Source organism: Melospiza georgiana, chromosome 4, assembly GCF_028018845.1.
Source record: "Melospiza georgiana isolate bMelGeo1 chromosome 4, bMelGeo1.pri, whole genome shotgun sequence".
Taxonomy (NCBI): Eukaryota; Metazoa; Chordata; class Aves; order Passeriformes; family Passerellidae; genus Melospiza; species Melospiza georgiana.
The window spans coordinates 64,344,618-64,362,671 of record NC_080433.1 but is presented as its reverse complement, the minus strand read 5'-3'; the positions used below and the strand labels follow the sequence as shown (position 1 = coordinate 64,362,671).

The following is an 18,054-nucleotide window of genomic DNA, read 5'->3' as shown; positions in this document are numbered from 1 at the left end:
TATTGCCTGTATTTTTTCACAGAAGGGAAAGGTGCCTGTGGCTGTAGCCATATATATCAGAAATATTTGATAAATTGGACAAAAAAATTGGTGTCTGGAAAATGAAAGTCATATACACAGTGCCACAAGTATTTTGCATGAATATCCTTACAAATATTGAATTGCAAAAGTTGGACTTAAATTCTCATGACTACGAACAGTTCTGACTACCTGAGAATGTTAAATACTGTATGCAAATAATCAATGTGTTTACATAATTAATTGTTCTAAGTTGTTGGCTGGCTTTGTTGTTGGTAGTTCACAAAAGAATATACAGATTTTGAAACAGATACTACTTAAAAACTTTCACAGGAAATGCAATTTAAGATTATTGAGAAAGTCATACAGTTTTTTTTTTTCTAAAAATGTAGAAGGGAAAGTAGTGTGCACTTCATCATAAACACTGTGTGGGATTTCTTACATGTCTAATTAAAATTCTTTCTTTATACATATGCTTTTTAGAATTTCTTAATTTCTTTTGTTCAGCAAATTTCAACAAAAACCAAAAATTCTGCTTACAGAACTTTGTTTAGATTTTAATGGGTTTGATTTCATTTTTCAGTGGAATTTCTTCTGTAAAGTATATTTCCTTGGACTACTTCTGTATTTTTTCCTAATGTGAGGGATTGCCAACAACACTGACTAATGGTGCCGAGCAAGGCACAAATGGTGGCTTCACAAAGAACAGAGACACCAAAGGCAGAATCTTGCAATCAGCAAGTGGTAGTCTCAGGGCAGGGAAATACTTGGGGGAATCAGTGCAGGAGAAGGTGCCAAGACACTGCTCAGCTGAGCTCCTTGGCTCTTGGCAGATGAGTGGAATCCCTGAAGAGCTAAAAAAGAAAAAAAAAAAAAAAAAAAAAGGTGTAGAAATTGTTGCAAATTAACACCAATGAAAACAAGTACTTTACATGGACTCTGATAATTGTATCATGTAGGAATTTGGCTGTGAGAAAGGCATATAGGCTGAGATTCTTCCAGAAAACAATTTCTCACTTAGAAATTGACCCTAAGTTATTGCCAATAGCTTCCCTCTCTAAAACTCATTGTATCATAAAAGTTGTAATAAAACATTAAGTGCTGTCACAGACAGAGTGCATACATAAACCATCCTTAAAAGTGGACATTTGAAATACCATAACAAAAATAATACATTTACAAGCTATGGGAAGCCATCAGACCCAAGAAGATAATAACCAAGTATAGGGCTTTACTTGCTGTCCTCTACTTCCAGAGGGAATGAGCATAAAAAGTAGAAAAGTTATATGGGTATCTGGTGAATTTTGAACGTGGAAATCCTGAAAATAAGAGAGAGAAATTCCAAATGAAATGCCTGCCTATTTTTCTAAAGCGAGGATATCTCTGTGGGCAGGTTGGGAGTAGGAACCTGAGGGAAAAGATAAGACTGAAAGAAGATCTAGGAAACCTCTTATTTCCCTGGTGACTGAGGTACATAAATCTGCAAATTTAGATGTTTGGGTTTTGGAGAAGTCTTGGTATTATGTGCTTTTTTGCTTCTCTGTTCTGGCTAATATCTATTATACTCCAATAATTCGTACAATGAGCTCAATTTTAATTCAGGTGCCTCAAGGTAGCATGTTGTCATCTTATTGCAAAAGTTCCATACACCCTCAGTGGTTTCTCATGGGCAGATCCTTGCAACACTGACTCCTTCTTCTTCACAGCACAGCCAACCAACTCCAACATCTCTTCTCCACCAGCTAAGCTACTCTTTTATATCCCTCATCCTTATTGGACACAGCTGTGGCCTGTTAAGGGCAGCCTGTTCCTAATCTTTGGTGATTGGTACAGCTGCAACTCCTCAGGGGTGAGACTGCCTTCTGCACTCTTTCTTACAGTCTATCCCTCCACAGCAGGGTACATTGATCAGTATAGGAACCAAAGGAAGATAAAAAAAGTATTTCATTTCTTCTACTAAAACATTTATTTTCTTACAGAGTTCTGCTGCAATTGCACACATAAGTTTGGCAGGCCTTTATTCTGATTTCTTTGTATAGCACAGAATAATGGTAGCAACAGTTCATTAAGAGGCTACCATGCTAAAAATTAATGAAATCTTAGTATTTTTATAGGAGCATTGTAGATTTTATTCTCTTCTGGTGGGTAAATATTTTATACTATCATGGTCTAAATGTTTATAGTTGTCTGCAACCCCTGAATATAAGCTATTTATTGCTTTTGCTACTAGTTTCATGTCAGGATAGAAATGTACCAGTGGGTATGTCTTGTGTATTAGGATGATGCAGATTTGTTTATAGTTATGGAATAATTTTAAGAGCCTGGTGGTGGTCCATGAGGGTATACTCCAGAGTCAGATATGAACTCATTTATTTGTTGAATAGGCTTGGTCTTTGTTTTTTAAGCTTTACACAATGGTTTTCTGAAATACTAGCAAGTCAGGGGTACACAGTGCTTCTATGCAGACATGCTTTTAGTGTGAGCTGTTGAGGCACAGTGTTCTCTGGTGTACAGTAAACACAGGAATACATTTCTAAGACTATTTCTAATGTCCTTTCTAAGAAGATTAGCATAGAATCATAGAATATAATCATAGAATATGCTGAGTTGGAAGGAACCATCAGGACCATCGAGACCTGGCCCTGAGCAGAGGGCCCCAAGAATCACACCATGTGCCTGGGAGAGTTGGCAAAACGTGTCTTTACTTTGCTATCAGCACCCTACTTCTGCAGGGGACTCCTGATGGCATAGAAGGGAGTACAAAGGACAAATTGATGATGTCTTCTTGTGTTTGTATGTGATGATATGTAAAGCTATTCAAATCTCTTGCAACAAATTGATACTTCCAGTAAAAAAGGAATATCTGACCAGGAATTAGGGTTTGTTACTTACACTGAGCAGCTGTGGATTGCTGGCAGTTAACACTCTGGGTTTTTTACCTTATTCATTTCTGTGACTGAAGATGTACAAGAATTGGCCTCTTCCCCAGGAAAAGACTTCCTGTGGCATGGTAATGATTTTTCCAAGTAAAATAATTAGTTTAACAGTGTAAACAAACAAACAAAGACGCCAAACAAGTATTTTTACTATAAATTAGTAGCATTTTTGGTGTTTTTTTTAAATAACTTTGATAATTCACTTTATGCTTTCTACGAAGATACATCAGCAGTAGATATATGATTCTCAGTTACAAGTCAGCAGTATAATAAAAGGAAACAGGGATCCTCAAAATGCATTGTGCTCTCACCAAAAATAAACAGATAAATCAGAGCATCAGTGGCATTCTATGAATTTGGAATAGTTACTTGCTTGGCCAACTTGTCACCCTTAAACCTCTTTTTCTGCAGGATAATGAAAAATGAAACCACAACACTCTGATTAAAATGGTAGTGCCTGGAACTTTTTGTTAATATAAGCATATGAATGTTTCAGCTTCTGTACATCAGACTGATGTTATGACCAATTTGTTTTAATTTGGGGGAAAATTCTAAATGTACTTAGATATTGTTTTAGAAATTAAAATCATGGATCTTTTGCTAGTAGATTATTAGCTTTTCATATAGAAACATAGAGTGATGGAATTTATGTTGTTGATTATCAGGTATTTATTGCAGTCTGTGGTGGGAGATGGTCAGTCTGGATTTCCTTAAACAATTCAAGTCCAGCAGAATGCTTGGCATTTGTTGCTAGCTTCAGGCATTTGTCTTGACAGAAGGAGCAGAGCAGTGATGAAAGCCTATCTCCACAGTGAATATTACACGTTGTAATGTTCTGTAATTTTTTTTTTCCCAAATAAAGACATCCTTATACAGTGTTTCTTTGCCCCACAGTTTAAGTGAATTTGAAAGGTTCTTCAACTAAACCTTAACAGAATTTATTCACTGTAGTTCAAACCTGAAGTTCTCCTGCTTTTTTGGTTGCATCTCAGTATTCCTTTCCATCTCCCCAGTTTTCAACTTACAGTTAAAATTACCACCACAAGGTGGAGTTCTGAACTTTCCAGCACGGAAAATCTCCCCATTACATCAAAAAGGAGCAAATGTAAATTCTTAACTATTACACTGCAGCCACAGTGTCTGTCATAGTGGCTGGAACAGCTGCAGGGCCTGTTGTTGTCTCATTGTCAGATTTAGAGAACTTCTTTTTCTCCTGCAGGTACTGAGCTGAGTGTTGACTATGGCTCAATAAACCTGGGCCAGGCCCCAACACATGGCAGTGATTTGGATTCTCTTTGGAGTGCCAGGTGCCAGGACACTTTAAAAAAAATTTACTCATTTTTCTGGCTTCTGGACTTATTCAGAGGTCAGGTGCAAACATGTTGGAGGTACCAACTGCCCTGGGTACTTCTCCATACAATCCCACACACCCCACAACTCTGAAATATCCAGCTTTTCAGCAGACCTCTGGATAATAATCTTAGTTATTTTTATGACCTTAAAGAAGAACTGAACCATACAGAACAACATGCTCCTAACAAAAAAATAACAAAACAAAGCAATTTGGTTTTAAGGGTAGTCAAAGGATATCCAAAATCATTAAAATTCTGAACTACTGTAATCAGCCTGCAGGACAAGAGAGGAAAAAAAGAGGGGAGAAAAAAATTAAGAAGGTGTCTTCCCAACAGATTGTTCCTCTGCAGAGGAAACAACAAAGATGTGGCTGTTAATCATTCCCAGGAGATGGCTCCCAAAGCACAGAGTGCCTGCATTCCTGGATGCAGACGCCAGACTGGTGTCCCAGCCAGCAGCACTGTCACACCATTAGCTAACCCTATGAAATCCACCACTGAGAACATGCACTGCAAGGAGTGTATTACTGGTATAATACACACAAAAAGCCACAAACAGGAGAGCAAATACATCCACATTGTAACTAGCAACTGTTAAACAAATGCAATGAATGTTCCTATTAATTTTCTTTTAACCTCCCCTGGTCAGATCTGTCCTTATCTCAACCCTTTGAGCCTCACAGTGGGTGCCAAAAAGGACTGTTGTTTTAAGCCCAGCTGGAGATAAACAACCACACAGCCACATTCTCAAACCTCAAACCCCCTCCCTTGATGGGGAGGAGAATTGAAGTAAAACTTTTACATTGAGGTAAGAACACTTTAATAATTGAAAATACAGTAAAAAATAATGATAATGGTAAATAATAAGAAGAATTATAGTAAAAAGAAGAAAAAAACCACAACCAACCAACCAACCAAGTGATGCACAATGCAATTGCTCACCACCTGCTGACAGATTCCAGACCTTCCTTCCTGAACCCAGGTTGGACTCCCCTTCTGAGTAACTCTTCCAGGTTATATAATGGACGTGATGTTCTCTGGTATGGAATAACCCTTTGGTCTCTTTGGGTCACCTGTCCCAGCCATGCTCCCAGCCAGTTTCTGCTGTACTCACTGCATAAGCATGAGAATAGGAAAAAGAAGTCTTTGACTAAGGATAAACACAGCTTCTCAGAAAAACAAAACTTCTGTGTGCTATGATCGCCATTCTCATTCTGAACCTGAAATGCAGCACTGTAACGGGTACTGAGAAGAAATGAACTACACCCTAGCTGAACCCAGGACATTGAGTTACATCTGAAATTTGCAAGTGCATTTATAGATATAAACATATTGTAGAAGACAATAACTTTGTGACAATTTAAATAGTCTCTCTAGAGTTTAATGCATTTACTGCTGGTTTTAAACCTGGACTTTTAATGTAATCTTGTCATGTATATGCATAGGTTGCAGTCGCAGATTTTTTTCCATTTTTTCTATTGACTAACAAACACAAAATACATTGTTTCATATGATCTTTTTAGTGCTTACAGAGAAGGAATTTTGTATCATATAGACACTCAAGTGTTTTGGAAAGAAAATATACACTTATTACCCATATAAAAAATGAAGTTTTATAAAGTGGGATTTAGTAAAATTAGTTGGCTGTTTAGGAATTCTATTATGCATGCTTAGTTGTTGAGAAGAAATTATTTCTTGCTTTGAAATTCTGACAGGATTTTCAAGCACATATATATTTATCAAATATATAGTTTTGAAGGAATTTCTTTGTCTTTTCTACAAGTACTGGTTTATAAAATTACCAGTGTTTATAGTTTCTTCTAAATGACTAATTTTACATATGCATAATTCAGAACTCAATTTGAATAGTTTGATTTATGTCTCTTAAACACATATCCCTAGAGTCTGAATAGGATGGCAGCACTCTTCTTTCACGAGACAATTAACTGATGGAGTTGATTGGAAGGCTTTGAGTCGTTGAGCAGCTGCTGTGGTGGTTGTGGTGCTGAAGGGACAGCTCATGGCAGGGCGAGGCAGCAGCGCTGCAGCAGGAGGACAGGGCAGGGGGCATAGAAGGCATTAGAATACATTAATTATATTGAAATTATCAGAGAAGAGTTTTTGAAAGTCCTTTTATCATAAATATAATTGATTATAAACAATTCTTTGTAGGTTCTTCTTTATGGAACGCGCTACATTCTAGGATCATGGAAACATTTAGGAGGGTTGTGATTAAGTCCTTGCTCGAAATGAATCTGCTTTATTGCTTAGGAGAAAGCAAACCAAGATATTGGGTACTGGGGCTTTGTTATTTATGTATCTTCTTTTTCCCTTTATTTTGTTAAAAAAAAAAATAAAAAAAGCATGATGTGATATTGTCTCTCAGCTTCCCTGCAATACCTCTTTTTGTAATGTCTGGAATGTGATTTTACCGTTATCTTACTCATTATTGAGGAAGAGTTCAAACTATTAATCTTTAATTAAACAAAATAAAATCAGCAGAATTTTAAAGATGCAATTAACACTTTACTCTTATTTTCCTTAACCTCTTTACTCAGTCATTAAGAATTTAATCTCTGATAATTTGAGCAAAGTTTGAAAATCCTATTAATATTTTCATTTTTATATGCTATATGCATGCATTTTAAAATGTTCCTTTAAACTTTGTTTTAGCAATAAATACTGTAAGCTGCCTTAGCTCTAACTTTTGTTGGTGTTTTGCAAATTTCTATTTCTTAGAAATAGACCACCAAGTAGGTGTCATTGTTGTCCTTATCAAATAACATAAATTCTAGATAAAGATTTGGAGCAAGAAAACATTATCCATGTTGCTCATTGTCAGGATTCTTGTGGAGCTGACTGCAGTAAAATTTCTGTGGATGTGGAAGCTCATGGAACACATCTTTGCCATGGTGGCCTGTAGACCCATGTGTTAATTAGTATTGCATGCTACTGCTCAGCTGAACAGCAACAGCTTCTGTCACTCCCTTCTCTCAGAAAGAGTCTCCTTCCATTTTGGTTGAGTTTTGACTAAATTATTATGATGAGTCAAGATAAAATGGGCACAAATTGTAATACAATTTAAATTTTTTAATATTATTATTTTAAGGGTGTTTGAACACTAGAAGAGGATGTTCACCAGGGTTTGGTGATCTACATCCTCACAGAAAATTCTGAGTTACCTGTATCCCCAGCTGACCCTGATCTGAGCAGGGAGATTTGACTAACTGATCTCCAGAAGTTTCTTCTAACTTCAACTAGTCTGTGACTCAAAGACTGTAAAATGAGACGAAATTATCTCTGTTACCAAGTGAAATGAAGCTACATGAAGCAGAATCATGTTTTCATTTGAGATTCTAGGTGATAGCTAGCAGTGATTCCTCAAACCTTTCTCACTCATTGGGCCCTTGTTTTTTGTGTGAAAGTCAGAAAGGCCCTGTGTTTTCCAGCAGTCAAGCACTGACACAAAATAAACCAAGCAAAATCAAAAGTAACAGAACATTACTCCACAACTAAATTTCTGACTGTATTTTAGCATTGTCATATTGTATCAGAGATTATTAACACAAAGAATAAAAGTATCACCTTTCACAAGAGTGAATGTGCTTCACATGCCATTCTCTAAGATCTTCCCCCCTCTATGCTGTTGACAGTCTGTTAGTTCCTGATAAAATTAGCACAATGCTGATCATGACCAAATGCCAAGAGACATTTTATGGGTTTGGGGTTTTTTTCACTGAGTCATCATGACTCCCTTCACTGATTTTGTTGATGGTAGTTGTCCATTTTAAGTGAAGCCATCCATTTTAACTGATACAATTCTGAGACTCTTCTCATTGATATGATCATCCTGTGAGGAATGACGAGTGCTATTGTCTAAACCATCACCACTATCTTGGGCTCCTACAGCTTGCCTAGATCCATATGTTCATATTTAACTGCTTAACTTTCAGTTTCCAGTATGGGATTCCTGTGGCTTTCTTCATTAGTGTTTGGCCAGGCACTCCACACACTTCACAGCAGAGGGCCCTTGCTAACATCTTGTAAGTGGGCTCTCTGGTACCCGCTGTAACTTCTGTAGTCTTTCTTTCCAGATTGTCTGAAAAGCGTCCTGCAGGCTCCTGCACATTCTAGGCAAAGGCTGATTTTCTCATCAAGTAAGGATTTTTCTTCATGTGTGCACTTCTTGACTTGCCAGACATGTGAGCTTTTAGTCAATCCTTTATACTGTCCCTTCTAAACTGCACATAAATATAGCTATTCTAATAACCTCTGTGCCAGTGAATATGGATTTTTTGTATAGGGGACTGTACTCCTTCTTAGTGGGAGATATGCAGACTGCTATTTCAAAAAGTCAAAACACATTTATTGATACTATTATGGCCTTTGTATAATTTCAGATAACAGAATAGTTTTCCCCAGTCAGCTTATGTATGTGGGAACAAAGTAGGGCAAAGAACCTGTTCTAACCAGATAACATGGCCTGATTTCAGTATTAGGAAATAGTCCCAGGGGGGATTATATCTCCAAGAGGGTGCTCTAAGTGGAAAGTCTTCCTTTAGTCCTTTGTTAGAAACAGTTCCTACACTCCTGTTCGACTGCATTTCACCTGGAACTAGGAACTATTGAATCCTATCATCCTTTCATTTGAGTGCACTTCCATTTATCTCTACCCAATCCCTGTGTCAACAGTGTCAAAAGGAATAAAAGGAGACAAATTTATGGTACAGGACAGTTTTTTATCTTTCACATTGTTTTTTTCTTTGACATTGGTTTTTATGAAACAGAATGATCCACAGGTTTAATAAGAGGAAGTTTTGTGCATGTGCAAACATGAACAGATAGTTGTGATGGTAGTGAACAGGCAAAAAAATCTGACCCTGTGCTTGGGAGAACCAGAGAAAATGAGAAACTATTCCTGCAACTGAGCTGAGCACCTAAGCTCTTCAGTATCAAGAGTCTCTTTTCCTCTAACCTGATAATTTTGCTAATGTACAGTCTATCTTCCTATTACTTTGGTAATAAAAATGATAATAAAAATTACCCAGAAGTACCAACGCATTGCAGTTTTCTGGTCCTGTAGTGAGAGTATGAGCAGCTTAAAGAATATTTTATCTAAATTTAGACCTTGATGTAGTCTGTAGGGAACACATATCTGATCTCTAAGAATAGGATGTTCCTTAACATGCTAAGGTTGCTAAAGGCAGACATCTCAGGAATTTCCAGTCCAAATAAGGATGTGTGACTTTAAGTGCACACAGAAAGGACAGAGGGAGGGCTGAAAGACAGACAATTGATGGGGGAAAGAAGAAGAAAGAAAAGAAAAGAAAGTAATAGAGATGGGGAGAGAGGTGATAGGAGATTCTGCAATAGGAGTTTTTGAACAATAAGTGATCTGAATAATTGTTTGAACAGTGATCAAATGTGTTAGGCTCAAGTGGATCTGAGGACACTGTCTAGCCTATCCTCTTATGAGAATTAGGATCACCCCAATGGGATTAATTTATTCTTAAACATGTGTTGAAATGTGGATTCACTATCAATAATAAACAGCTCCATTATTTATTTAATTTTCCTAATTAGATGAGATAACAGTTTTCAGTTAGCATCTAATGTATACCCCCTTTCCTATCTGGTAGCTCTAATTAAAACCAGGTCTAATTTATCTGCATCTTTCTTAAAAGATGAAGCCATGAACTGAGAAAAGTGCTGTTGTTGGAAATTCAGGAGACACTACTTACCTTGTTTTCTGTTTCTGCCAATAAATTCCAATATTATATTTCACTTTGTTACAATAATACTGTATTTTTTGGATCACTATTCACTTTGTGATCCACCATACCATCATACCATTTTCCATTATTTATGCAGTTGTCCACAATTTTCTCTTTTTTAATTGTTTGGCACTTGAGAAAAAAAATTTAATGTCTGTGCTTCCCCTTTGCCAAAATAAAAGACAAATTGCTGTGTTCCTAATTTAGAGTAATCCTGTTATCATTTGTTCAGATCTATGAATCCATTAAATGACTGCAAAACCTATCTATCTATCTATCTATCTATCTATCTATCTATCTATCTATCTATCTATCTATCTATCTATCTATCTGTCTGTCTGTCTGTCTGTCTGTCTGTCTGTCTATCTATCTATCTATCATGTCTCAATATCATATATTTACATGATAATAATATCGAATATATGCCATATTCTCTTCTCTGATATTCAGGTGTAAATACACTTACTGCAGTTGTCCCTCCAGATCTGACCTCATTACAACTAGAAATACAGTGTGTGTCCTTTTATTGCAGAAATAGTTTACCCACAAGAAACTATTTGGGGAATACAGCAAGCCTTTCTTTTTGGTTTTTTTTTTTTTTTTTCTTCCCTTTGTTCTCAAAACAAGACTTCTCTGTATAATGTACATTATCTGAAGGAAAATATTTAGGTATCAAAGTCATGTTCTGGATATGATGCCTTCTGTTCTGAATGTGATGATCAGGGAATTCTCTTTCATTGCTCTCATATATCAGTACCAGTTATGGTCCATATAACTGTCATTGTTTGAGTAACCTGCAAATTTGTTGCTGTAATGAAGCTTCCAGATAACAAAGTTATTTTTCTTTATTACGTCAGTGGTTGGATCTGCAGCTGAACAGAAAGGCTTATTGTGTAAAGATCTGAGGTTATATGTAACAAATTTTGAAATGCTGTATATGGATAGGAGAATATAGTCACGGTTACAGCAGTGGGCAGGAAATCACAGTTTTGAGTCTTGGCTGTGCCACAGACTTTCTGTGTGACTTTGGACAAGCTACTCTTTGTGCATTAGCTAATAATACTATCTCTATCTCCCAGGGGTGTTGTGAGAATACATTCATTAATGTTTGTAAGGCACTTGGATGCTATAGCAATGAGGCCATATAAGCACTTAGAGAAACAATCCATTTTTGCAACAATGTGCATCTCCCTGACTAAGGACTTTTTTGTTGGAAGTTTTTCATAGATGCTTGTTATGAATAAATGCACTTTATAATGATGCAGTGAGGTTAAACTGCATTTTGGCGTGCAGTTTCACTTTAGTATTCAGAACAGGTGTAAACAGTCATAAGTTGGAAAGCTGTTCCCAAAGAAAGAGAATACCATTTTTAGTCAGACATTTGAATAGAAAAGATACCTCTCCTGATTCATCTAGCTCAAAACATGGAGGATTATTTACATCTGTATCTGTCTTGCAAACAGTTTATTCTATTTTAAGCACTTCTCATTACATTGTCTAAACTACCTCCTCAGGCAAGTAATTTCATTGCCTAATTGCCTTTAAAGTTAAACAGTTTGCTCAAATGTCTACTCCACTTTTTCCTTGTGGATAAAGTTCTTTCAGTCTGTCCTTTCTTTCTGAAATAACCTTCACTCACATATGTGATTTCAGACACACCACACTGTTACACCAGGCTAACAAGGTGCTCATGGGAGGTAAATTGGTAAGCCACTATAACTTCATTTTAAATTTCCTGGCTGAATGCTGGTCAGTGTTAAAATCTGAATGTGGGGCTCAGGACATAAGCATCAAGGAACAAAAAAGGGTATACAATATTCCCAAGGCTTTTGGAAAGGACTTGGTGAGAGATTTCCAAACTAGGGCTTGTTTTGTTCTTATTTGTAGACAGTAGTAGCAGCAGACACACTGCACAAGTAAGAGATTTGGAAGAATGTGAGCTGTCAGTAAGGACAATGAAGAGGGCTCTGCAACTTTTGATGCTCAGAAAAACAGATATCTGTTGTGCTTCCATGCAAAGCTTTCTAATTAGTGGTTGAGTGCAACAAAAACGCTTATGAAATTATCATTAGAAGATATAGAGACTCTGTAAATGTCCCAATGGTGGGCACATAGTATGTCCTTTCCTACTGCATTAAATGTAGAGAATTGACATGGTCTTGAAAAGTATTGAACTGTAGGAATTCAGTTAATTGCACTTAAATAGAAGACGTAAACATACAAAAGAACAGGCCTCATTCAGGCTGGGGTTCATGAGGTTGCTTTCTTGCCATGAAGTCCATCCCTCCACTGTTGTTGTTTGAATATGCAGTGAATAGAATTGCTTTTAATAACATTCCCATAAGAGTGACAGTGTAAATGCTTCTCAAGATGAGTATTATATTCTGCTATGGTTGAGGCTTTCCTCACAATGCAAGAGAGAAGAGCTTTGTAATTTTTCTTTTCCTTTTCTCTCTGAGTATTGGGGATTGAATAGGGTTGATGTCCTCTATTATACACATACATAATATACACTATTCTGGATAGAGGAAGTATAAAATAAAAGAATATACCATTGCAGTCTTGTAAAAGCTTACCACAAAAGGAGCCGCAAGCATCAACTCCCAATCTTCACTTGAATTCACAACCATCAGGCTGCTCCCAGTGCCATGTGTTCTTATTTTCTGGATTTAGCAAAACACTCAGTACCATCTTGTCTTTCAGTTTTTCCATAAATGCAGGACCTTATTCTTAATCAGAATTCAAGATTCTGTAATTCAAATTGATGCATGATTAGAGAAAAAATTATCAATGAAGTCAAGAGAGGAAGCTTCATTTCACAATTGTTAGTGGGCCAGTATTTTGTCTCAGTAGTTATACACTCTAACACCTTTTCAATTTTTGGTTTATTCATGTCTCTGGTTATTGAACATTATTTTAGTAAAATCCATTGTTACCAGAAATTTCCTGTAAAAATACTTTGTCATAGTGCAGCAACACTAAAACATCTACCAAAATATTCAGGAAAACTGTGACTCAAAGGAATATTTTTATTTTCTCAAAAAAATAGGAAATATTTTATATTTTGTGTCAAATTAATCCTCTTTAAGACATGGTATGAATAACATAAAAATAAATGGGATGCTAAAGATTATTGTAGTGTGGAAAAAAAATTAAAAGGAAAGGATACCTGTTTTCAAAACTCAGTTCTGACAGTCAACCAATTAAAAAGTATCGCCACTAACAATGGAAAATTCAAATTTCTGTTAAAGTATTTTTGTTCTATGTTGTGTCTGTCAGAAAGAAGATGACACATACTTGGTAGTACACCTGGAAAGAGAAAATAAAACAGTAAGAAGTAATGGAACTGTTACTGTATTCCTCTTTTTTTTAAGGACTGCCTTCTTGAGAATGCTTTTCTGTATGAGAAGCAGCAGGGTACATAATCTGGAAAGAGTAAGGCCTTTCTCTTTTGGCAAAGTAAATTGCAGCTATTTCTCACAAAAGGAGGTCATTGGTCGTATAGGGATTCTATACATTTTGATAGGACATGATTGATAAAGATCTTCATACCTTTGGAATGTCATTAGGATTGATGCCAGTTGCACATGTTTACTTCAACCAGATAACTTCTGATTACTTGCAGATCGCCTTGCTGATCCCTCAGGGGATACTTAATATACAATTAGATGTTATCTTGCTCATACTATTTGATATTTCAGTTTACTACATAAAGCACACACCTGCTTCTTATATCCCCCCATTTATTGCTCTGAAGTGATTTTGAAAACAAAGTATTTTAAAACCTTATGGTTCCTAATGGAAGAAAATAAAGATTTATTATGTGTAGGCAAAGAAAAAACAATTTAAAAAGTAGTTGTTATTCAAAATAAATCCAAGATGGCCTTTTTAACCATAACAATTATTTTACTAATTATACTGCTTTTTACTAGTCCCTCGATTATAGAAGCAATTGTCATGTGTTTTGGGAATTCCATCTGGTCTGACAGTATAGAATTCAATTAGTTTACTGTTGGAAAAAAAGAATTCCAATCAAATTTCTTCATAAAATTAAAAAAAAAAATCACAAAGCTGCACTTGGATCCAGTATTTAGCCTGTATGTTTTTATTTAAAACAGTTTTACTTTGAAGGCTATGACTAGGTAGGTGCTATGTACTATACTATAACTACTTCATAGGAGAGATATAAACACTTAAAGTCTTTCAAAGAGAAAAGAAGGTGAGGAGAGAGCCTCTACCAAGCTTCAGTTGTGTCAGAGGTGACTGGATGTTTTTGTTTACATCTGAAATGGTGCAAAATAACTCTTCTAACCAACAGTAAAGGTCAATTTTGTAAGTACTGTTCTCAGCATCTTGAATTAGCTTTCTCATAGAGTAGGATGACTGCAAGGGAAACACCAAAGTCTTCAATTCCAGACCTTCAGGTGTGCACACTGTTAGACCCACTAATGTTATAGCTTGTTCTGTGTTCGTTTCCTTTTGCATTTTCAGGCATGATTTCAATTGAATCATTTATGGTTCTTCCATTCAGATTATAACAGCTATTTTGGAGCGGATAACCCTCAATGGCTGTATATGAGACATTGCCCGGGGTGCCTCCAAGATGCTTTTGAGCTGGGTAAGGAAATCACTGAGTGTTGACACATTCTCAAAGCACTATGGCATGGATTGAGAGCAGAGTTTATAAACTGTGTTACTGACCTATTATTCTGTTGTTTACTGACAGAATAGACTTCAGTTCCCTCTGAAATGTTAAATGAAACAAAATAAATATTTTTCTTTTAAAAAAATGGTAACAAGTATTTTAAAAAATTAATACAGTATCTAATCTGTATGTGGTAATTCATGCATAAAAACTTCAATTCATCATTGCCCACTTCTGATAGGTCTACTTTAAATATAGTAGCCATTCAATGTATAATATTATGCTAATCTAATGTCTATTTCCCCTGTATATTAGTACACTGGTGTGGTAAATAAGACAGATTTTTATTGTGACTTTAAGGTCAAAGCTGATTCTGCAGGCATGTCTTAACCAATCTGCTAGTTTAAGATTTATACTCAATTCAAGCTGTAATGCCTGTATCATCCTTACTATCTATATATTACCTTGCACACCCCTATTCAGTCAGGAACAATTAGTTATCATGACTCATCTCCCCTTTCATTTATGTACAGACAACTGAAAACTTAAGGGCTTGTGAACTTTCACCTGTGGAGTTCATAGGCTGTTGATGTGGGACTTTCACTGAGTGTACTCTAAGAAATCAGAGAAAGCTTTTTATCTCTTGTTTAAAAGCCTGAAAATGAGTATGATGATGATTGAGACATTCCATCACAGGTGTGATGCTAAAACCTCCAGGACTTGGCACTCTATTCCTTCTCTGTTTAAGGTTAAGCAGTGTCCAAGGAGAGAGTATATTCTGCTGTAGAGAAGGATGTTTTATTTCTTACAATGTTTGTATAATGCTCTTTGTAATGCTTTGGCTGAAATGCAGCTGAATCAGCTACAATATCTCCATGATTTTTACAGAAGTTAGTTCAGGCTGTGCACTGTCACTGCCCCATGACCCAGGGGTCATATTTTAGTAGTGGTTTTTTGTTAAATGCCAAAAATCCAAGATGCTCCGTTTCATGATGTAATTAAAGCTTTCTATTTCAAAATAATGTAAGCATGCAGAAATGTTTCCTATTAGAACAGCATGATTTAAAACAAAATCAAAGAGGTTGTTTGGCACTTAAAGTATGTTTAGGTTTTGTGAAAAAGGTTTTGTGAAAAAGGTTCTACGCAGTGGCTACTTTCTCAAATACAGTAAGTTATAGGACTCCTGATAGAAGTAAATTTCCTACAAAAACAAACAGACAAGCAAATAATGAATAGGTTGTGGCATGCAAGAGAAAGTTCTATTAATCTACAGTTCCTGCCATTATCCTACCCAGGTGTAAATACAGTGTGTTAATTCCACAGAGTCCAGTAATAAACCTGAGATTACCTTTCAATAATACAATTTCTTCCAATTGAAAAAAAAAAATGTCTTATACCATTTAGTATTAACTGGCCACATTTAATAATAGCTAGAGATCTTCACTAATACTTTTTCTTTACTATCAAGTGGACTATATTATACATGAATGGCTTGTAAAATTATTGTTTTATATTTCAGAATGACAAACAAATTTCTATACTCAGATTAAAGATTTATATTTAACAACCACTTCACCTTTACTTATTCCTGAATACAGATCCAGAAGAAACTTTTATAAAATTCTCTCTTTTAATGTCATAGTCTGCTAATCTCTTGAAAACACGAGAATTATTAGGTTAAAGAGTGCCATAGTGGTAAACCCATTTTTATTTATACGTAAAATGTAATAATTGTTAATTCTGTGCATGTAACAATTTTAACTGTTTATTTAAGGTTTTGAATAATTTTAAACCATCTGCACTTAACATTTGTCTGAAAAAATATTTGTTTCCCCTTCACCAGCTTAATAGCAACCAAAGATTACTTCTCTCAGTAGTATCACCCAATGTGCTCAAATATCAGAGTCAGTTGTTGTCTCTTCCCTGTATGTTCAGAACCCGTTCTACCTTACTGTGGAGGAGCCTGGTGATGTTCAGGATATGCACCACTTTTGCTGCAGCTCCCTTTTATACATACTACAATAAGAATTGCTAATGAAAAGAATTCAAGTGGCCTAACATCAGCTCCTGATCAATTTTTGTAAAGTTCAGATTTTGAAAAATGTGGAAAGTAAAAATCTAAATAAATGTAAAGGAGGTTCTCTGATTAAAGTTAAATTACAGGTCAAAGAGTTCATTGCTTAAGTTGCCAGTGAGTATGAGTTTGTGTAGCAGAATTCATTTCTGTAGAATTGGGTTTTTTTTCATTTTCCCCCTCCACTAAGATGGAGGAAAACAGCAGACATTACAAATCTGTGTGCTTATTCACTTTTCCATGCAACACTGCTCTTGGCCATTCTATAAAGGCTTGCTGTGACACGGCTCATGGAGTTTGTGTGTATTCAGCCTGGCTTTCTCTGTGGGTCTCATTCTCAATTAAGAACTTACTCCCTGAATGTTGCAGCATTTTAGTTGTGTGTTTTTAAGCTAGACCCTCAAGAACTGATGCTGGAAACATGGATCATAACCACATTCCCTTAATTTCATGTGGTTAATCATCACAGTTAAAATACAAATCCCTTTTCTGAAAATAAGACTGAACACTTTTAATTCAAGAAGTGTTTAAAAGTCCAGATGATCTTAAAATATATAAAAAGTAAAAATATCAAGATAAGCCCTCTGAGTCTGAGATTTCTGTGAATAGCCCTACAGTCATTGGAATGTTTGAGCCAATGCCTTGCACAGTCTTAACTGTGAGTTTCAAGAGTTTGATGCTCTCTCTGAATTATCATAAACTCACAGAATGGTTTGGGTTGGGAGAGACTTCCAAAGATCACTAGTCCAAGCTCTCTGCCATGGTTAGGGACATCTTTCACTACATCATGTTGTTCAAAGCCCCATCCAACCTCATCTTGAAAACTTCATTTTCATTTCAAGACAATAATCTTAAAACGGAAGGCAGATAGAAAGGTCCTTATGACCTTGTCCAGTCTCTCTTTGAGATTAGTAGTTCTCTTTGTTGCTGTAGTCTGCTAACTATTTAGGGTGAATAAAAGCACAGTCTGAAGACAGGAATGGATGAAGGCCATAGATAAACGAGAAAAAAAACAAGAAGCAGAAAAAGGATGGGCAGACACTTGTGCAGTAATACAAGTTCTCCATTAAGATACACAGGGTTCTTTCCATTAAATTCCAAGTTTCTTCTTCTGCTCAAATATAAAACTAGCCACAGGCAGCCATAGCATATGTAATAATGTATAATAGAAATTAATTCACGACTTTCTTAAGACATCAGAATATTTCTTTCTGAACAGGTTGTATGACAACTTGGTACATCTTGAATTTAAAAA

The 18,054-nt window shown here is 35.9% G+C and overlaps 1 protein-coding gene across 7 annotated transcripts in view; it reads left to right on the top strand.

Annotated features, from left to right (window-relative positions):
- The window catches only part of TAFA5 (TAFA chemokine like family member 5), a 419,600-nt gene that overhangs the window by 84,541 nt on the left and 317,005 nt on the right, over nucleotides 1-18,054 (top strand). For 6 of the 7 annotated variants that reach the window (XR_009114349.1, XR_009114348.1, XR_009114347.1 and 3 more), the window contains exon 2: nucleotides 14,612-14,698. The exons of the other annotated variant lie outside the window; for it this stretch is intronic. Coding sequence is in view for 2 of the 6 variants with exons in the window: in XM_058021942.1 (XP_057877925.1) it covers nucleotides 14,612-14,698 (87 nt within the window). In the remaining 4 variants the exon portion in view is untranslated. The remainder of the gene's footprint in view (nucleotides 1-14,611; nucleotides 14,699-18,054) is intronic. 7 annotated transcript variants of the gene reach the window in all.